At 46.0% G+C, this 22424-nt stretch overlaps 2 protein-coding genes across 2 annotated transcripts in view; both read left to right on the top strand.

Moving 5' to 3' along the window:
- The window catches only part of LOC138948526 (uncharacterized), a 76612-nt gene that overhangs the window by 24968 nt on the left and 29220 nt on the right, over window positions 1–22424 (top strand). The window lies entirely within an intron of this gene.
- LOC138948525 (uncharacterized) overlaps window positions 16565–22424 on the top strand; it is an 82238-nt gene continuing 76378 nt past the window's right edge. The window contains exons 1-2 of the mRNA XM_070320076.1: window positions 16565–16834; window positions 22023–22363. Coding sequence (XP_070176177.1) covers window positions 22060–22363 — 304 coding nt within the window. The 5' untranslated portion in view covers window positions 16565–16834; window positions 22023–22059. The remainder of the gene's footprint in view (window positions 16835–22022; window positions 22364–22424) is intronic.

Here is a 22424-nt window from a genome sequence, read left to right as displayed (position 1 = left end):
CAGGTGTATGTCGTTCGTCCTGTTGCTGGGGGTGGTGAGAAGACTCTCAGCCGAGACGACATCATGCCTGCTGCTGTCCCCATCGCACCCCCTGTGACACCCTTTTCCCCACCTGCCCCTGTCCCAGCTACCCCAACATTCCCTGACAGAGGCACTGTCTTCCTTGCACGCCCAGTCTTTCCCCCACCCCTCCAGCCTCCTCCGGTGCAGCCAGCAGCCCCTGCACCAGTTCCTCAGCCCCAGGCACCTCCAGTCCCAGCCCCAGCGCTTCGTGTTCCAGAGGTAGCACGTGTCCCAGACCAGCCCCTGGCTAGAGACCCAGAACCTCTGGTCCCTCCTCCAGCTGCTGTGCCTGTACGCCGCTCACAGCGTATACGGCAGAGATTGTTCTCATTCTAGGCAATCATGGGATTCACTTGATTACATTTAATTTGAACAGTCGGACTTGTGTAAATAATAAGTGTGCCGCTGTCATAACCCCGCCATGAGCCTATGGTGAACAGTCAGGAAAACAATGTGCTGCTGTCATGTGGGCCATGTGCCATTCGTGAGACAGAGACTCGCCATGTTAATTTGAACAGTCGGACTTGGGTAGATATTAAGTGTGCCGCTGTCATAACCCCGCCATGAGCCTAGTGTGAACAGTCAGGAAAACAATGTGCTGCTATCATGTGGGCCATGTGCCATTCGTGAGACAGAGACTCACCATATTAATTCGCCTTACAAACTGCATTCCTGGATCATCAGTATTGATATTTACTTCAACTTATTTTTCTATTACCTTGGGTATTTTGTGAAATTAATTAATTTTGCATTTTATGGTTTTGCATTTTACTTTTTGCTTCGGTTCCCTCTTTGAGCACTTAGTATTAACATATGTGTTTGTTTGTATGTATAAGATTGTTGTTGTCACACCAGGGTGCTTGTGGTTTCAGGCCGTTATGTTCTCCGGCGTTGTTAAGGATATTTCAGGATTAGCAGTGGTCAGCGGCATCCATGATCCTGACGACAAGCTTTATGGTGTTTCAGGTTCTCTTGGCTTAATAGCGGGTTCCTGACTGCCTTTTCTGCAATGCATCTTGTTGTCTTGTGTCATATCCCTGAGTTGGGCGTGCCTTCACTAATATGTTGGCAAGGGAGGTTGTGTTTCCTGTATTAATGTTGTTTGAGTTGTTAGATGTCACCTTGGATGATCTGTTTAAGTCAGCTCCAGGTTGTATCTTAGGCTCCTGTTGTACTTGCTCCCTGCGAGGGCGCAGGTTGGTATAGAGCTGGGGGGGATGTAGCCAAGTGGCGTACCCCGTCTCTCTGTGTGTGATTATCTCCTGCCCGACCCAGTTGCCTCCCCTGTCTATAGCTATTCCCTGTGTGTGTGTGCTAGTCACATTGGGTTTACCTTTAAAAAATGCCCTTTGTGCTAAATCCCTAACTTGAAATGATGAGAAGCAGCAGCGTAACCTCTAACCATCAGTGCCTAAGGAGTGACTAAATAATACCTGGTTGTCTTTGTGCATTGTACTTTATTGTGTGTTTACTATCGTAGGGTAGACTCCGACCGGATGCATTTCTAATCTCTTATCTCAGATTTAGGTGGTCGTTATGTAATGTGCCGCCAGCCTGTCTGGGTATCGTTGGACTCGGCGTTTTGTCAAGTGGGTGTCATTTCTTTTGACAGGGTACATCATAGAAGATGCCAGGTGGCTTGGAGGTTTTAGTCTCTTACCCCCCCCCCCCCTTCTGTGTATCAGCTTTGACACTGCTTGTAATCTAATGAGCCTTATCCGGTGTGCGTAATATTTCCGGTGCGTGACACCGACACGGCTTCATGCCTCGGTAACGATCCCTTTCATTGGGCAGGCATTTTAAGTAGAACGCCCCCCGTTGGCTTACACAAGGTATCCTCCCCATTGGCTTATCACCACAGGGGATCGGAAGTGACCTGTCTTTAAAAGAGCAAACATTTAGAGTAGAGTAGAAAACGCGATTTGTGACACTGCGAGCTGGGTGCTCCATGTGTGTTGTCGGTAGCCGTGAACGTGTCGAAGCTCTGCTCTAATTTGTCGTGAACCGGTCTAGTGTAGTTTGGCGCGAAGTTAGTAAGCGGTCGACTTGTGGTTTTCATTCCGAGACCTGTCTCTTTCAGTCTTTGTGTTTCGCGACTAGGCGTCAGCAGCAGAGTTTGTGTTTCTTTCAAGTGTGCTCACTGAGGAGAATCTGTAAGTAACTAAATGCTTTATTCATTCCTTATGCTGTATTCTTATGTTCATTAGATGCTATGATGTTTGCATATATATGTACATTTTGCCTCTGATTTGGTCCCGGGCGATGTCCGACCGGTCTCGCGTCAGAGTTGATGACGCCATTTTGATCTATCGGAGAGATGTGTTTTCTAGATCAGTTTCTAATTACTTTTATGATTTGGCGCTGAAATTGAGCGTTAATAACTTCTAATATTTGATGACCAGTTATTCTAAAGTTGTTTTAGAGTCTTGTAAATTAAAGACTCGTAAGAATCAAGTAAGGCAGACTCGTTCTCATACGTTTCGTTTTCGCTGAGAAAAAGCCTGTCTCGCAATATTTTATGTCGAGAGGACCCATGTGTATCGTTGCGTTCGTTTCCCCATTTTCATCACATATTATTTCTGGAGATCAGTAAAGTCTGAGTAGTGGTCGGTTAAAAGTCCAAAGTTAAGCCCTCCGTGCCATTGGCCCGTAAAGCTACCTATTTACGATTTAGGCGCAGAAACCCCTACAATTGATGAACGGGAAATATGGTTGACACATATATTTTGGGTAATGAACTCGATGAGAAAAGCCTGTTACCTATGTTAGATCTCCTTTGTACAAGGACAGTTTAATAACGATGAAGTCCGGTAAGGTAAGTCGAACCTTTCTCAGATTTCGGTTTTCGATGAGAAGGGATTTGAATACTTTGCTGGACGGAGTTCCGCTTCGTAGCCAGTTTGTTGAGGAACAAAGAAGTTCTCAGTTTTCGCTTCGCTGAGGATCGCTCTTTGTTTCCAGTACTGTAACTGTAACTTTGTAGGCGAAGTGTACAACAAAATGACATGCTTTATGAAGTTTTGTGATGCGTTACGTTTCATGTGTTTGATCATGTTGCTGCATTTCAAGCCGTATGTCGTTGATTGGCTGATGTAAGAGTAGTGTCCGCCATTTTTGACCGGCGTCCTCCGTGTAATGATGTCAGAGCGCCCCCATTCCCCTAGGTCCGCCCCTGATACACAGGTACATGGTTTACCTTCCCTGTCTTTTGTCTGGCTTTGTGTGAGCCAGTCATGTTATGTATTCTGTCCTGTGTCACTCTACTGGTTCTACTCTGTTTGTCACATATTTTCATACTCTGATATTTTGCTAGTCTTCATTTGTATTACCCTTTTACCTGTACATAATCTTATGAGTTTTGATTATCATTCCTTTGGCGAATTCAGGCATGATAATGATAGTGATCTTCTGAGTTAAGATCTCAGACAATAGGAAGATATTGTCTACAGGATGCACAATTTTGACTGTTAATTCTCATGTTGCACTTTAAAGGCGCTTGCCTGCAGAAGAACTTTGCGACTGATAAAACTGAACATTGTGTGCAGTCGCGCTTGCACTTAAAATGTGTTTGCCTACAGAAGAGCTTAGCGACTGATAAAAACCTAACATTTTGTGCAGTCGCGCTTTGATTTAGTCGCGTTTCCCTGTAAAGTAATAGGCTGTTGTCTAACGCTTCATTTTGAAGCATGGGAGCTTGCGCTTACCCCATATTCTTGTCGTTATTATTCAACTCGATGAAGATGTGTCTTCATGGCAATGAACATGCTTAATAATAACTATTATTTTGCAGTTGCGGTTCATGCAGTTGTTTAATTTATGTGGAGCATTTTCCTATGCAAGGCTTAGGCCTAAGGGAAGATGTTGGTTACTTCCCTTGACATTAGCTGTTGTGGAGTTGTTTAACTCACTGTGGATTCTCTTTCAGAGAATGCTGTGTCTGCAGGATTTTGGCTGTATTGTTACTTGTCTATATTTGTCATGATTATTTTGACAAATGATACATTCATTGATTTATGCTTTGTATTATGTCATGTGTGACTTAGAAGGCATGTTGTTTATACTTGTATTTTCTTTTCTTTTTAGTGCCTTCTTCTTTACACTGCTTTCTGGTTTACACCAGAAATTCTGGTTTCATATTCATAGTTTATATTTCTGGTTTGCACCAGAAATACATATATTGTTTCTGGGTCATTTATATACACATTTATATACACATAGTTTATATTTCTGGTTTGCTACCAGAATAAGAATAATCCTTTTTTCCCTGCTTTCTGGCAAATATTGTTTCTGGTTTAATTGCACCAGAAATACATATATTGTTTCTAGCTGATTCTGGTACTGGTAGATATCAGAATTCATAATTGGTATTTCTGGTTAGATGTAAGCATTGCTATTTCTTGTATTAGAGTTCTGTTTATTGTTTCTATTTTATAACTTATAGCATTGTTTCTAGTTGCAACCAAATTTAGCTAAACTGTTTTGGAATATTTATGATTTAGATAAGCTAACTGAGTGGTTATTTTTAGTTACATCTCCTTCAATAAAAGATAAGTTAAAGCAACCTCTGTCTTCGGTGTCTTAATTGTATGCTCCTCTGCCTGTGCTATATATCCGTTTCCTTCCACCCGACCTTCCCACATCTGGCGCTTGCGAGCAGGATTAGAGGCGCATAGACACCAGTAACTTTAAAATCTTAATAATACCAGAAAGCAGTGTAAGGTAGACACCAAGATGGCTGACCAAGCTGCCCGTGACGCTGCGCGACAACGCTGGCAGGCTGTGCGCCCACCCAAGCTCCCCCTCTTCACCGGCGACAGCGAGGGCTGTGAGCTAGAGGACTTCGCCAGGGAAGCGCGTCGCATCATCCACCACTACGCCTTGGAGAACCTGGGAGGAGAGTAGGCAGAATGGATGATCCAGTCCCTCGAAGGCGCCGCGCGGAGGGAGGTCACCGGTCGTCCGCCTGCTGACACCGCGACGGAGGATCTGGTGCTCGCTGCCCTGCAGGAGAGCTTTGGAGACCACCGGACCAAGTCGACGATGCTGTCCACCTTCCACAGTCGGCGGCAGGGCAACAATGAGGGGGTCCTCAATTACGCCCAGACCCTCCATGCCCTGCAGGCGCGGCTCAACACCCTTGCAGCCGACACGGTGACAGACGAGGCACTCCGCGACAGATTCGTGGATGGGCTGCAGCCTCCAGCACTCAGGCGGGACATCCGTCGGTTCATCCGGGAGAGGGAGGATGCAGGCTTCGCCGTCGTCCGCGCAGAGGCTCTGCGGTGGATGAGGGAGGACGCCGACTGCGACGTCCGCTCGGAGCAGGTGACTGCTACACCAGCCCGGAGCTCAGAGGTCGATGAGCTCCGTCACCAAGTAGCTGAGCTGGTGAAGCAGACGGCCGCACTCCGGACGGAGCTGAACCAGCGCCCCGCCTATCCAGAGCCCTCCCAGAACCACCCTTCCCACTTCTCCCTGAGCAACCCCTCCCACCAACAGTCCGCGCCCCGACCCCGCTGCTGGCTGTGCAACAAGCAAGGCCATCTTCAGGCCCGCTGCCCGCTGAAACGGCAGATCCTGAACGCACAGTCCCACCCCGACTCCCATGTCCCCTCCCACCAGCAGCGACAGGGAAACTAATTGCCCCCGTTGTCCATAACCAGACAACGGGGGGCGAGGGTTTCCTGCAGGGACTTACTGGGAAGTGTCCCACGACCAGAGTAAGCCTGCAGGGAAAGACTGTCACTGCACTTATCGACACTGGGAGCGAGGTGTCGACCATCACTGAGGAGTGGCTGACAGCTAATCTTCGCAACACGTCCATTTGCAGCTGTGATTTCCTCACCCTCAGAGCTGCGAATGGACTGGAGATTCCATACGCCGGCGTGGCCTTGGTGGAGGTCACTATCTTTGGCGACAGCTTCAAGAACGTTCCGTTCCTAGTGGTGAAGAATTCCCCTGACCCTGGCACCAGAAGCAAGAAGAGGGAAGTGCCTGCGCTCATTGGAATGAACATTCTTCAACGATTGGCACCTGCCGTGGCTGCTTCCTCCTTGCCGGCTAGTCTGCAGGTAGCTGTCCAGGAAGCCAGGCTCCAACAACGGCACACAGGAGGTCTGGCTAAGGTTGCTGGACCAACATTGATCCCAGCAGGCTCGGTCGCTACGGTGCGGATCACTGGACCACAGCAGTCAAGTCTACTGATTGCGTCCCCACTGTCTACGCCCCTCCCTGGTGGTTTGCTGCTGGTCCCCACTCTTGTCAGTCAAGGCTCAGCCAGGTTTGTGAGAGTAGCCAACCTCTCTGCAGTGGACTGCACCCTAAGACAAAGGACAGCTGTAGCGGTTTTGGAGAGGATTGAGACAGTGGAGAGCGATGAGGGACTCAAGTTTGACGTGTCGTCGCAGAGCATCACTGTTAGCACGCAGGAGACCACGACTTCCCCTTCACCGCCCCCAGTCCCCACTCCCAACTTTGACGGCACCAGGAGACAGAGGGAGAAGCTCCAGGAACTGCTGAACAAGTTTGCGCACGGGTTTGTGCAGAGCGAGACTGACCTGGGATACGCTGACAGGGTGACCCATCGCATCCCCACCACTGACGATGCCCCTGTCGCCCAGCCATACCGCAGCATCCCACCTTGCCACCTACAGGAGGTGAAAGATCACCTTAAGGGCTTGTTGGCTCAGAACGTGATCCAAGAGAGCTACAGCCCTTATGCAGCTCCTGTAGTGCTGGTGAGGAAGAAGGATAGCAGTCTCCGGCTCTGTGTGGACTACAGACGTCTCAACGCGAAGACAGTTCCTGATGCTTATCCGCTTCCCCGCATCCAGGAATCGCTCGACTCACTGGTCGGTGCCCAGTACTTCTCCACTCTGGATCTGGCGAGTGGGTACCACCAGATTGCCATGGAACCCCGAGACCAGCACAAGACGGCCTTCTGCACTCCGTTTGGCCTCTTTGAGTACACTAGGATGCCCATGGGTCTTATCTCCGCTCCAGCCACCTTCCAGAGACTGATGCAGGCAACCATGTCTGATTTTCAGTTCCAGTTTCTGTTGGTGTACCTGGACGACCTACTAGTGTACTCGAAGACGTTCGACGAGCACCTGCAGCACCTTGAGCGCCTCCTCCAGCGCATCACCGAGACGGGCCTTAAGCTGAAACCAGAGAAGTGCCAGTTCCTGCGAAGAGAGGTAGTCTACTTGGGGCACACCATTTCAGCAGACGGTATTAGCTGCGAAGCCGGGAAGATTGAGGCTGTTCAGAACTGGCCATTGCCCAAGACCACCACAGACCTGCGCAGCTTCCTTGGTTTCGCCAGCTACTACCGACGCTTCATCAGTGGATTCTCCAAGCTGGCCGGACCACTTCACGACCTCGTGACAGAAGGCAGCAAAGGAAGCAAGAAGAAGAAGGCAGCCATCCACCACCTGTGGACTGAACGACACCAGACAGCCTTTGAGTCCCTGAAGTCGGCCCTGACAACGGCTCCCGTCTTGGGCTACGCCGACTATGAGAAGCCGTTCATCCTGGAAACCGATGCCAGTCATGATGGACTCAGTGCTATCATCTCCCAAGTCCAAGATGGGAAACAACGCGTCATTGCCTACGCCAGCAGGAGACTCAAGCCCACCGAGAAGAACTGCGCCAACTACAGCAGCTTCAAGCTGGAGCTGCTTGCTCTTAAGTGGGCCGCGTGCGAGAAGTTCCGCCACTACCTTCTCGGCGCTGAGTTTGAGGTGATAACTGACAACAACCCCCTCACCTATCTGAAGACGGCGAAACTTGGGGCGCTGGAGCAACGCTGGGCCTCTCAACTGGCCCAGTTCAACTTCACATTGCGCTACCGCCCCGGGAAGATCAACCCTGCTGATGCCCTGTCCCGCCTACCCCCTGATTCCCTCCCTGACCAGTCCTCTACCCCTGTCCCCCCAGAGTTGGCCACAGAGCAAGAGATGTGGTGCGAGAGGGCTGCTCTCGATCCAGTGCCAGAGGTGCATGGACAGCCATCACTGCCCCTTGATGTCAGCTTCAAGGCAGCAGAGCCAACCACGGACACCCTTCCCCATCACTCCCCCGAGGACCTCAGGCGATTGCAGGACGAGGACGCCACCATCGGCCCAGTCCTCAGGTCTTGGCCTGCCAGACCCCCAGTTACCAAAGACCCCCCGCTGCGGACGCTCCTTCAGCAACATAACAAGCTGTTTATGGAGAGAGGGGTCCTCTACCGTCGAGTGGCAGACCCCAAAGGCGGCCACTTCGAGCAGCTGGTGCTGCCTAGCTCCCTGCGACCAGACGTTCTGGTCGCCCTGCACGACAACATGGGCCACCAAGGCTACGACCGGACCATGGAACTCCTCAGACAGCGCGTCTACTGGCCTGGGATGTTCAGCGACGTCAAGGGCTACGTCACAAACTGCCAACGCTGCGTCCTAGGCCGGAAGCCCCTTCTCCACACCACGTCTGGCCACCTCCTCGCCAGTCGCCCCCTTGAAGTGGTGGCGATGGACTTCACCAAGCTGGAGACTGCCACAGACGGCAGGGAGAACGTCCTAGTGATCACGGACGTGTTCACCAAATTCTCCCTCGCGGTTCCAACACGCAACCAAGAGGCTAAGGTGCTGGTCCAGGAGTGGTTTCAGCGATATGGTGTTCCGGAGAGGCTCCACAGCGACCAAGGCAGAGACTTTGAGGGCAAGGTAGTCCAGGCCCTCTGTGAGATGTATGGCATCGATAAGTCCAGGACAACACCATATCACCCGCGAGGAAACGGACAGTGTGAGCGCTTCAACAGAACTCTTCACGACCTTCTGCGCACACTGTCTGTTGAAAAGAAGGGACGATGGCCAATACACCTGCCTGAGCTGCTCCAGGCCTACAACTCGACGCCGCACGCCTCCACTGGTTTCTCCCCCCACTTCCTGCTCTTTGGACAGGAGCCCCGTCTGCCCATCGACCATCTCCTTGGCCGTGCTGGAGAAGCAACTGCTGGAGCCACTGACTGGGTTCGGCAGCACCGCTTGCGACTCCAGGAAGCCCATGCACGCGCCAAACAGCACTTGAAGAAGTCAGCAGAAGAGAGGCGCCAGCAGACAGACAAGAAAGCGGCAGATCACCCCCTCCATGTAGGTGACTACACCTACATCAAGAACCGGACCCTGGGCAGGAGCAAGATCCAGGACCAGTGGCGGTCTGAGCTGTATGTGGTAACAGCTCGACCCTACCCAGGCTCCCAGGTGTATGTCGTTCGTCCTGTTGCTGGGGGTGGCGAGAAGACCCTCAGCCGAGACGACATCATGCCTGCTGCTGTCCCCATCGCACCCCCTACGACACCTCTTCCCCCACCTGCCCCTGTCCCAGCTACCCCAACATTCCCTGACAGAGGCACTGTCTGCCTGGCACGCCCAGTCTTTCCCCCACCCCTCCAGCCTCCTCCGGTGCAGCCAGCAGCCCCTGCACCAGTTCCTCAGCCCCAGGCACCTCCAGTTCCAGCCCCAGCGCTTCGTGTTCCAGAGGTAGCACGTGTCCCAGACCAGCCTCTGGCCAGAGACCCAGAACCTCTGGTCCCTCCTCCAGCTGCTGTGCCTGTACGCCGCTCACAGCGTATACGGCAGAGATTGTTCTCATTCTAGGCAATCATGGGATTCACTTGATTACATTTAATTTGAACAGTCGGACTTGTGTAAATAATAAGTGTGCCGCTGTCATAACCCCGCCATGAGCCTATGGTGAACAGTCAGGAAAACAATGTGCTGCTGTCATGTGGGCCATGTGCCATTCGTGAGACAGAGACTCGCCATATTTATTTTGAACAGTCGGACTTGTGTAAATATTAAGTGTGCCGCTGTCATAACCCCGCCATGAGCCTATTGTGAACAGTCAGGAAAACAATGTGCTGCTGTCATGTGGGCCATGTGCCATTCGTGAGACAGAGACTCACCATATTAACTCGCCTTACAAACTGTATTCCTGGATCATCAGTGAGATTAAAGACTCACATACATTGATATTTACTTCAACTTATTTTTCTCTTACCTTGGGTATTTTGTGAAATTAATTAATTTTGCATTTTCTTAAAATGTTTTATGGTTTTGCATTTTACTTTTTGCTTCGGTTCCCTCTTTGAGCACTTAGTATTAACATATGTGTTTGTTTGTATGTATAAGATTGTTGTTGTCACACCAGGGTGCTTGTGGTTTCAGGCCGTTATGTTCTCCGGCGTTGTTAAGGATATTTCAGGATTAGCAGTGGTCAGCGGCATCCATGATCCTGACGACAAGCTTTATGGTGTTTCGGGTTCTCTTGGCTTAATAGCGGGTTCCTGACTGCCTTTTCTGCGATGCATCTTGTTGTCTTGTGTCATATCCATGAGTTGGGCGTGCCTTCACTAATATGTTGGCAAGGGAGGTTGTGTTTTCTGTATTATTGTTGTTTGAGTTGTTAGATGTCACCTTGGATGATCTGTTTAAGTCAGCTCCAGGTTGTATCTTAGGCTCCTGTTGTACTTGCTCCCTGCGAGGGCGCAGGTTGGTATAGAGCTGGGGGGGATGTAGCCAAGTGGCGTACCCCGTCTCTCTGTGTGTGATTATCTCCTGCCCGACCCAGTTGCCTCCCCTGTCTATAGCTATTCCCTGTGTGTGTGTGCTAGTCACATTGGGTTTACCTTTAAAAAATGCCCTTTGTGCTAAATCCCTAACTTGAAATGATGAGAAGCAGCAGCGTAACCTCTAACCATCAGTGCCTAAGGAGTGACTAAATAATACCTGGTTGTCTTTGTGCATTGTACTTTATTGTGTGTTTACTATCGTAGGGTAGACCCCGACCGGATGCATTTCTAATCTCTTATCTCAGATTTAGGTGGTCGTTATGTAATGTGCCGCCAGACTGTCTGGGTATCGTTGGACTCGGCGTTTTGTCAAGTTGGTGTCATTTCTTTTGACAGGGTACATCATAGAAGATGCCAGGTGGCTTGGAGGTTTTAGTCTCTTACCCTCCCCCCCTCCCCCTTCTGTGTATCAGCTTTGACACTGCTTGTAATCTAATGAGCCTTATCCGGTGTGCGTAATATTTCCGGTGCGTGACACCGACACGGCTTCATGCCTCGGTAACGATCCCTTTCATTGGGCAGGCATTTTAAGTAGAACGCCCCCCGTTGGCTTACACAGGGTAGCTTCCCTATTGGCTTATCACCACAGGGGATCGGAAGTGACCTGTCTTTAAAAGAGCAAATATTTAGAGTAGAGCAAAAAACGCGATTTGTGACACTGCGAGCTGGGTGCTCCATGTGTGTTGTCGGTAGCCGTGAACGTGTCGAAGCTCTGCTCTAATTTGTCGTGAACCGGTCTAGTGTAGTTTGGCGCGAAGTTAGTAAGCGGTCGACTTGTGTTTTTCATTCCGAGACCTGTCTCTTTCAGTCTTTGTGTTTCGCGACTAGGCGTCAGCAGCAGAGTTTGTGTTTCTTTCAAGTGTGCTCACTGAGGAGAATCTGTAACTAAATGCTTTATTCTTTCCTTATGCTCTATTCTTATGTTTCATTTGATGCTATGATGTTTGCATATATATATATGTAGATCTACATTTTGACGCTGATTTGGTCCCGGGCGATGTCCGACCGGTCTCGCGTCAGAGTTGATGACGCCATTTTGATCTATCAGAGAGATGTGTTTTCTCGTTTTTCTAGATCAGTTTCTAATTACTTTTATGATTTGGCGCTGAAATTGAGCGTTAATAACTTCTAATATTTGATGACCAGTTCTAAAGCTGTTTTATAGTCTTGTAAATTAAAGACTCGTAAGAATCAAGTAAGGCAGACTCGTTCTCATACGTTTCGTTTTCGCTGAGAAAAAGCCTGTCTCGCAATATTTTATGTCGAGAAGACCCATGTGTATCGTTGCGATCTTTTCCCCATTTTCATCACATATTATTTCTGGAGATCAGTAAAGTCTGAGTAGTAGTCGGTTAAAAGTCCAAAGTTAAGCCCTCCGTGCCATTGGCCCGTAAAGCTACCTATTTACGATTTAGGCGCAGAAACCCCTACAATTGATGAACGGGAAATATGGTTGACACATATATTTTGGGTAATGAACTCGATGAGAAAAGCCTGTTACCTATGTTAGATTTCCCTTTTACAAGGACAGTTTAATAACGATGAAGTCCGGTAAGGTAAGTCGAACCTTTCTCAGATTTCGGTTTTCGATGAGAAGGGATTTGAATACTTTGCTGGACGGAGTTCCGCTTCGTAGCCAGTTTGTTGAGGAACAAAGAAGTTCTCAGTTTTCGCTTCGCTGAGGATCGCTCTTTGTTTCCAGTACTGTAACTGTAACTTTGTAGGCGAAGTGTACAACAAAATGACATGCTTTATGAAGTTTTGTGATGCGTTACGTTTCATGTGTTTGATCATGTTGCTGCATTTCAAGCCGTATGTCGTTGACGGTTAATTGGCTGTAACATTGTAGTGTCCGCCATTTTTGACCGGCGTCCCCCGTGTAATGATGTCAGAGCGCCCCCATTCCCCTAGGTCCGCCCCTGATACACAGGTACATGGCTTACCTTCCCTGTCTTTTGTCTGGCTTTGTGTGAGCCAGTCATGTTATGTATTCTGTCCTGTGTCACTCTACTGGTTCTACTTTGTTTGTCACATGCATTTTCATACTCTGATATTTTGCTAGTCTTCATTTGTATTACCTTTTACCTGTACATAATCTTATGAGTTTTGATTATCATTCCTTTGACTAATTCAGGCATGATAATGATAGTGATCTTCTGAGTTAAGATCTCAGACAATAGGAAGATATTGTCTACAGGCTGCTCAATTTTGACTGTTAATTCTCATGTTGCACTTTAAAGGAGCTTGCCTGCAGAAGAACTTTGCGACTGATAAAACTGAACATTGTGTGCAGTCGCGCTTGCACTTAAAATGTGTTTGCCTACAGAAGAGCTTAGCGACTGATAAAAACCTAACATTTTGTGCAGTCGCGCTTTGATTTAGTCACGTTTCCCTGTAAAGTAATAGGCTGTTGTCTAACGCTTCATTTTGAAGCATGGGAGCTTGCGCTTACCCCATATTCTAGTCGTTATTATTCAACTCGATGAAGATGTGTCTTCATGGCAATGAACATGCTTAATAATAACTATTATTTTGCAGTTGCGGTTCATGCAGTTGTTTAATTTATGTGGAGCATTTTCCTATGCAAGGCTTAGGCCTAAGGGAAGATGTTGGTTACTTCCCTTGACATTAGCTGTTGTGGAGTTGTTTAACTCACTGTGGATTCTCTTTCAGAGAATGCTGTGTCTGCAGGATTTTGGCTGTATTGTTACTTGTCTATATTTGTCATGATTATTTTGACAAATGACACATTCAGTGGGTTATGCTTTGTATTATGCCATGTGTGACTTAGAAGGCATGTTGTTTATAATTGTATTTTCTTTTCTTTTTAGTGCCTTCTTCTTTGCACTGCTTTCTGGTTGCTACCAGAATAACCTTGCCTTTTAATTACACTCATTTCTGGTTTACACCAGAAATTCTGGTTTCATATTCATAGTTTATATTTCTGGTTTGCACCAGAAATACATATATTGCTTCTGGGTCATTTATATACACATTTATATACACATCTATCTATACATATAATAAAAGAGAGTGTCTGTCTGTGTCTGTCTGTCTGTCTGTCTGTGGTCGCAATACCTCTGAGATGGCAAGAGGCAGGAACAAGATAGTGTGCACGTACACTCCCCAGGTGCCGCAGATGTGCACCTGGGTTTTAGTTTCTTGATTCACTGTTTCCTTTCTCAGAATATGGACCTCCCATTTATTGAATACAGCCTATATGGTGCAAGACCAGTTCAGTGCCTACTGTTCACCTGTAGCAAGCACATCATGCCAGTGATATTAGAGACTCGCTGTTGCTCCTATGAGGGGAAGAAATGAAGAATGAAAAATTAACTGGACAGTTCCGGAAATTTCTAGAAGGTAAGGGAGATAACTGTTCACCTGTAGCAAGCACATCATGCCAGTGATATTAGAGACTTGCTATTGCTCCTATGAGGGGAAGAAATGAAGAATGAAAAATTAACTGGACAGTTCCGGAAATTTCTAGAAGGTAAGGGAGATAACTCTTTTTTGTCTGTGGTCGCCATACCTCTGAGATGGCAAGAGGCAGGAACAAGATAGTGTGCACGTACACTCCCTAGGTGCCGCAGATGTGCACCTGGGTTTTAGTTTCTTGATTCATTGTTTCCTTTCTCAGATTATGGACCTCCCATTTATTGAATACAGCCTATATGGTGCAAGACCAGTTCAGTGCCTACTGTTCACCTGTAGCAAGCACATCATGCCAGTGATATTAGAGACTCGCTGTTGCTCCTATGAGGGGAAGAAATGAAGAATGAAAAATTAACTGGACAGTTCCGGAAATTTCTAGAAGGTAAGGGAGATAACTCTTTTTTGTCTGTGGTCGCCATACCTCTGAGATGGCAAGAGGCAGGAACAAGATAGTGTGCACGTACACTCCCTAGGTGCCGCAGATGTGCACCTGGGTTTTAGTTTCTTGATTCATTGTTTCCTTTCTCAGATTATGGACCTCCCATTTATTGAATACAGCCTATATGGTGCAAGACCAGTTCAGTGCCTACTGTTCATCTGTAGCAAGCACATTATGCCAGTGATATTAGAGACTCGCTATTGCTCCTATGAGGGGAAGAAATGAAGAAAGAAAAATTAACTGGACAGTTCCGGAAATTTCTAGAAGGTAAGGGAGATAACTCTTTTTTGTCTGTGGTCGCCATACCTCTGAGATGGCAAGAGGCAGGAACAAGATAGTGTGCACGTACACTCCCTAGGTGCCGCAGATGTGCACCTGGGTTTTAGTTTCTTGATTCATTGTTTCCTTTCTCAGATTATGGACCTCCCATTTATTGAATACAGCCTATATGGTGCAAGACCAGTTCAGTGCCTACTGTTCATCTGTAGCAAGCACATTATGCCAGTGATATTAGAGACTCGCTATTGCTCCTATGAGGGGAAGAAATGAAGAAAGAAAAATTAACTGGACAGTTCCGGAAATTTCTAGAAGGTAAGGGAGATAACTCTTTTTTTGTATCCAAACAAAGGAGGTAAAGCTAATGATAATGGGATAGCGAGCGTCTTAAATTGCTACAGGGCTCCGCTTACTCCCGGGCGAAGCCGGGCTTAACTGCTAGTAGTTTATATTTCTGGTTTGCTACCAGAATAAGAATAATCCTTTTTTTCCCTGCTTTCTGGCAAATATTGTTTCTGGTTTAATTGCACCAGAAATTCATATATTGTTTCTAGCTGATTCTGGTACTGGTAGATATCAGAATTCATAATTGGTATTTCTGGTTAGATGTAAGCATTGCTATTTCTTGTATTAGAGTTCTGTTTATTGTTTCTATTTTATAACTTATAGCATTGTTTCTAGTTGCAACCAAATTTAGCTAAACTGTTTTGGAATATTTATGATTTAGATAAGCTAATTGAGTGGTTATTTTTAGTTACATCTCCTTCAATAAAAGATAAGTTAAAGCAACCTCTGTCTTCGGTGTCTTAATTGTATGCTCCTCTGCCTGTGCTATATATCCTTGTCCTTACACCCGACATTCCCACACATGTCACGTGCATACTTCTTCATACAGGGCTGGTACAACAGCTATGGAACCCTGCACATGTCGCATGCATTCTTCATCATACAGGGCTGGTACAACAGCTATGGAACCCTCCACATGTCACATGCATTCTTCATCATACAGGGCTGGTACAACTGCTATGGAACCCTGCACATGTCACATGCATTCTTCATAATCAATCATGGCTGAAACAGCAGCTTTGGAACCCTGTTCATGTCACATGTAGTTTTCATAATCATATAGGGCTGGAACAACAGTTTTAGAACCCTGCTCATGTCACATGTAGTTTTCATAATCATATAGGGCTGGAACAACAGTTTTAGAACCCTGCTCATGTCACATGTAGTTTTCATAATCATATAGGGCTGGAACAACAGTTTTAGAACCCTGCTCATGTCACATGTAGTTTTCATAATCATATAGGGCTGGAACAACAGTTTTAGAACCCTGCTCATGTCACATGCAAAACTTACCCTCTCCCCACCCCACACAACACCACCCAATCCCACACCCGCTGACACAGAAGCTTTACATCGTGCAAGTAACAAGAAAAGCACATGTTCATATGACTCACCATCGTCAATAGTAATATGCATCAGACCCAAGTTACCTGCTTAAAATATCGTATTAAGCGTTCAAAAAATACTTTCACCGAACACAAAAACCCTTTTGCAATGTAATATAACACAGATATATGTTCAAAACCACGCACAATGCCTTCAAATTATGAGTTTTTATCTCAAGGACATGGTTCAGTTGAAAGGGGAATACCCTCCGGGGTAAGCTGCCCTTCGCTTACGCGTTATCAAACAGTCTCATGATATTTTGTTTTTTCTACTTTATTTCGGACGCGACAGAAAGCATCTAAGTCCATCAAATTTTCACGAGTCCGGATCTGTGGATGCACAAAACAAACCGAAGCATGTGCGTTGATGATTGCTGCTAACAACCCTAGATGAAAGCCATGACGTCATCAGTATCACTACGCCGTGCAGGCAGACTCGCACCCGACGGGGACAGTCGCCATGTTGCCAGTTGGAGTTGTCTCGGGATGTGCTGAAGCTTGCAAGTTGGTGAAAAACCACTGACAAGGCTGGTTCAGTCAACCTGTACCAATGCCGTAAAAGTGAGTATCAATTTTAAAGTTCAAAATGTAATAGTTGAGAGTTGGGATAAGCTTTTTCGCCTTTGTTCAATGCAAACTTAGAATCAATCTACATTAATTGTCGTGCTTTGTTGTTGTTGTTGTTGTTGTTGTTGTTGTTGTTGTTGTTGTTGTTGTTGTTGTTGTTGTTGCTGTTGTTGTTGTTGTTGTCGTAATCGTTGTTGTCGCTGTTATTGTAATCAATCTACATTAATTGTCTTGCTTTCTTGTTGTTGTCATCATTGCACTACAAGTCGTTCAACACTAGGAAGTCAACTGAATAGCGCTTCTCAGTGGCGGTGGAAGATGACATTTATTTGTATCTAATTATATTTAGTCAAGTTTTGACTAAATAATTTAACGTAGAGGGGGGAATCGAGACGAGGGTCGTGGTGTATGTGTGTGTGTGTGTGTGTGTGTGTGTGTGTGTGTGTGTGTGTGTGTCTGTCTGTCTGTGTGTGTGTGTAGAGCGATTCAGACTAAACTACTGGACCGATCTTTATGAAATTTGACATGAGAGTTCCTGGGTATGAAATCCCCGAACGTTTTTTTCATTTTTTTGATAAATGTCTTTGATGACGTCATATCCGGCTTTTCGTGAAAGTTGAGGCGGCACTGTCACGCCCTCATTTTTCAACCAAATTGGTTCAAATTTTGGTCAAGTAATCTTCGACAAAGCCCGGGGTTCGGTATTGCATTTCAGCTTGGTGGCTTAAAAATTAATTAATGACTTTGGTCATTAAAAATCTGAAAATTGTAAAAAAAAATAAAAATTTATAAAACGATCCAAATTTACGTTTATCTTATTCTCCATCATTTGCTGATTCCAAAAACATATAAATATGTTATATTCGGATTAAAAACAAGCTCTGAAAATTAAATATATAAAAATTATTATCAAAATTAAATTGTCCAAATCAATTTAAAAACACTTTCATCTTATTCCTTGTCGGTTCCTGATTCCAAAAACATATAGATATGATATGTTTGGATTAAAAACACGCTCAGAAAGTTAAAACAAAGAGAGGTACAGAAAAGCGTGCTATCCTTCTTAGCGCAACTGCTACCCCGCTCTTCTTGTCAATTTCACTGCCTTTGCCATGAGCGGTGGACTGACGATGCTACGAGTATACGGTCTTGCTGAAAAATGGCAGCTACTTGACTAAATATTGTATTTTCGCCTTACGCGACTTGTTATGTTTTAAATTGGGGGGGGGGGGGTGTTGGGCACCATTTCAAACTATTACAAGAAAGAACTACGCAAGAAAACTTAACAATACAACCTGTTCTGGATAGATAGTTGATTTGACTTTCTTCACGTAAGTTGCCAAGTTGTGCATGTATGCTGAATGTTCGTTGATTTTTTAATTGGTACCTTATATTTATGTGATGTGGCTTTGTGGGGTATCCTTATATGAGCAGCGGTCACGTGACCCCAGTGAAATAAATCATTGATACGAAAACTGTGGGAGAAGCCAAGAAAAGTGCCTTTAATGGCATAGGTAGTTTGGATGAAATGACACGGGAAAGAATGTTTTAGTTGGGGGGAGGAATATGTTGCATGAATATGTTGTGCTAAGTTTATTTGGAGAACACAATCACACAAACACTGCGATCTGCCTAGATCTTCCCCTTTCCGTCCACTTTTTTTCTTTTGTTACTTGTATATAAAGTTGTAATAAATGTTTTTCCTATTGAAGAACAAATATGGGGAAGAAATGGAACGTTGGCAAACTATTTTTGTGGGGATTCTTTTGAAGAAAAGACAGAAAGAAACAAGAAATTCCTCCGAGGTAGGAAAAACACCCCCGTTGGTCAAAGGGAAATAACCATTCTCACTGCCACCAACTGAGAAGGTTATTTCCCTTTGACCATTAATATGTCCCTCTATAAGTCCTTGTAGAATTTTAATCCACCAATAACTCCCTAACCGTGTGTTTGACTGGTCCCAATTTTTGTAAGGACCGTCTCAGGAATGTATAGAACCTGTTCACCAAGTTTGGTGACGATCGGTCCGTTCATTCTTGAGATCTATATGCGAACACAAACACACACCCAAACAAACAAACAAACACATCAAGCGAATCCTATACACACCCCTATACCGGGGGTGTAAAGAAAGTGACCAATACACATGAACGGGTTGATTGGATGTTCCAAGTAATTATATGTAGCGTCCTTCGCGTGTCAAGACCCATGTAAGACGCCACACATCTGTCCAGGGGCAAGAGCTTCCTGACACTTGTACTCATACCATCAATCACCCCTTGAACACACATATTCCTTCAGTGTCAAGACCCATGTAAGACGCCACACATCTGTCCAGGGGCAAGAGCTTCCTGACACTTGTACTCATACCAACAATCACCCCTTGAACACACATATTCCTTCAGTGTCAAGACCCATGTAAGACGCCACACATCTGTCCAGGGGCAAGAGCTTCCTGACACTTGTACTCATACCATCAATCACCCCTTGAACACACATATTCCTTCAGTGTCAAGACCCATGTAAGACACCGCACATCTGTCCAGGGGCAAGAGCTTCCTGACACTTGTACTCATACCAACAATCACCCCTTAAACACACATATTCCTTCAGTGTCAAGACCCATGTAAGACACCACACATCTGTCCAGGGGCAAGAGCAGGGCCGGACTACCGGGGGGGTTATGGGGGTTGCGCAACCCCCCCCCCCTAGCCTAAACATGTACCTTACTTATTTAATTTTTTTTTTATTATTGCTTATTTTATGCCGTTTCATGCAAGGAGCGACCATTTTCCTATCTCAGAGTATGACCTACCTGTCAGCTTCAGGGGGCTTCGCCCCCTGACCCCCACAACGAGGGGGGGGGGTGGGTTCTAGGGTTTCCGGACCCCCCCAGCCAAAAAATAAAAATATTGAATGAGGTATGCATTTCTTTATTTTACAATGAGTTTCAATTTTTGGGGTATTAATCAGTGACAAAATCTGCCTGAAACTGGTAATGATCATCCTCAGAATGCACCAGATTGCACCATTTTGCATCCTTTTTTTCAAAATTTTCCGGGGGGGCATGCCCCCGGACCCCCCTAGCAAGCTAGGCGCTTCGCGCCGTCGGCTCGGCGCTTTGCGCCTTCACACCCATATCTTCACAATATACTTTTGAAAAAAACCAGTCATAAAATGAACTGATCCGCCCCTGCCGCCAGGGGGGACATCCCCCTGGCCCACCACTGGCAACCCCCCCCTCCTCTTCGCCTAGTCCGGCCCTGAAGAGCTTCCTGACACTTGTACTCATACCAACAATCACCCCTTGAACACACATATTCCTTCAGTGTCAAGACCCATGTAAGACGCCACACATCTGTCCAGGGGCAAGAGCTTCCTGACACTTGTACTCATACCAACAATCACCCCTTAAACACACATATTCCTTCAGTGTCAAGACCCATGTAAGACGCCACACATCTGTCCAGGGGCAAGAGCTTCCTGACACTTGTACACATACCAACAATCACCCACATGGCTGTTTCTGGTGCATAGTTGGAGTTTTTGTTTTGAATTAATTTAGCAGATCGACATAAGTATCAGCTACGAAATCAGTTCAGAAAAACAATTCCCATTCGGCACAAAAAGCAGCTTCTCTCTCTCGTGATTGTGTCTTGTGCCTGTGGTTTTACCCTTGCAACCGGAGATTGTCTTTGTGACGCGCACCATTCACGGGAAGCCTCGAACCCTGTATTGTGTGTTCCGATGACAGGCTGGGCGAAACATGTTACGCTAAGTGAACACACATAATAACATTTGAGGAGGGAGAAGGTCGGGTGGTTGTATTGAAGGCACAGGGGCCAAACTTAACTTCTCATCCCCTCCCCCCCCCCCCTTCCTTGAGACTGAGTCACAGGAATAGTTTTTATTTCAACCCCTCCCTTACCTTCCTTATCTCCGCCCTTTAGTTTGTCGCAAGATATTATTTTGCTTACAGGTAACAGAAGCGGGATTTTTTTTTTAGAACACAAGTTCGGTTATTCCCCTTCCTTTTGGACAGGCTGTGGCTTGAACTAAATGCCTGCCACCTGAATGGGATTTTATTATCAAATGTGTTCAGCTCAATTGCACAGAAACCTTAGAAAGCAATGCAAAATAAATGTGCACAACTTGTCTCAGCGTCTGCCTAAAAGTGTTAGACGGTCACGTTGACATAAATGCTCTCCAGTAAAACATAGTACACAATGGGTTCTTTTTCTTGCCACCAATTTTCAACAGAAACCTCGTTTATTTTATTTTCAAACTGTGTTTGATTTAGAATGATTGGTCTTCGTTTGTCATTCTAGCGCATGTTAGAACATGGAAGAGGTCGAAATCATGTCAGAAATGTAGAAGGGCGAGCTCTTTTCTCATTTTGTGTGATATATACTTCAAAATAAATACATTAAAACTCCACATTATCTACATCAACAACCCCCAATTCAGCGAGACCCCGAATTTCACTGAAAGCATGTATACACACATGTGTCCACTGTTATGGTGCGTTGAATACACTGAGTGGGACATGTGTGTCAACTGTATCAGGACCTGTACAATAATTACGATTGAAAGTGAAGTAACTTGAGTAAACTGTAAACAGCCTTTGCGTAAACTTTAGGTACTCGCAGTGCTGACCTTAGCCAATGTAAGTTGAACATTGACGTTTTAAAAACATACGATAGCGATTGTCCAAAAATCGACTTTACTCATATTTTGCTCATGTTTTGTCTATGTTGAAAAAATAATAATAATAATAATATGGGAGATTTATAGAGCGCTTTACATTCTCTAAGCGCTTTACAATGACAAACATACATATACATACCAAAAACAAAAACAAAAAAACAAAAAAAGTGTCAACAATATTAGAGAAATCTACAGGACTGACTTTGTGATACAGAATGTTGAATATTATGACATGCCAAGAATCATATAAACGAGGATTGGGTAATTGAATGGGGTATCTGACCGATCAACTACAATCACAGACACAGAACTTTCAAAACTTCTCCTGTAAAATAAAATTAAGGGGACCTTCCAAAGAGAGGGTCCGTTGGAAACCATGGTTTAGATTAGTGCGTCGCCGGTACCCCTTCGGCTTATAGGACGCACGGATTTACAGTTTGGGGAGTCCTACATGAAGTCATGTTTACTGTTACAGTAAACCTCGCTTGTCTGTCACCGACACTGGTGATGCAATGGAAACTACCGGAGAGGAGGAACCCTCTTCTCATGACACCATTCCACACACTGTGTCACACCCTCCCGATGATATCGCCAGCCCTACCAACAGTGCTGAGGACTTTACACAGCCTCCAGTCGACCTCTCTCAGGCTTCTGACCACAACACTCCACGAGGCACGGTGCAGCACCATGACTATCATCACTCTACCGTGCCAACACAACTGGCTCAGCCCATGGACGTGGAAGCGTCGTTCCCTCAGGACATGATGGAAGCCAGTGTTGCAGGAGCGGTGGCACCAGGCTACACAATCAACTCCAGTAAGTTCTGCAACTATCTGAGTGGTCCTCTAAGACTTTTCTTCGTATTCAATGTTCATAT

Source organism: Littorina saxatilis, linkage group LG15, assembly GCF_037325665.1.
Source record: "Littorina saxatilis isolate snail1 linkage group LG15, US_GU_Lsax_2.0, whole genome shotgun sequence".
Taxonomy (NCBI): Eukaryota; Metazoa; Mollusca; class Gastropoda; order Littorinimorpha; family Littorinidae; genus Littorina; species Littorina saxatilis.
This window is presented reverse-complemented; position numbering and strand designations above follow the sequence as displayed.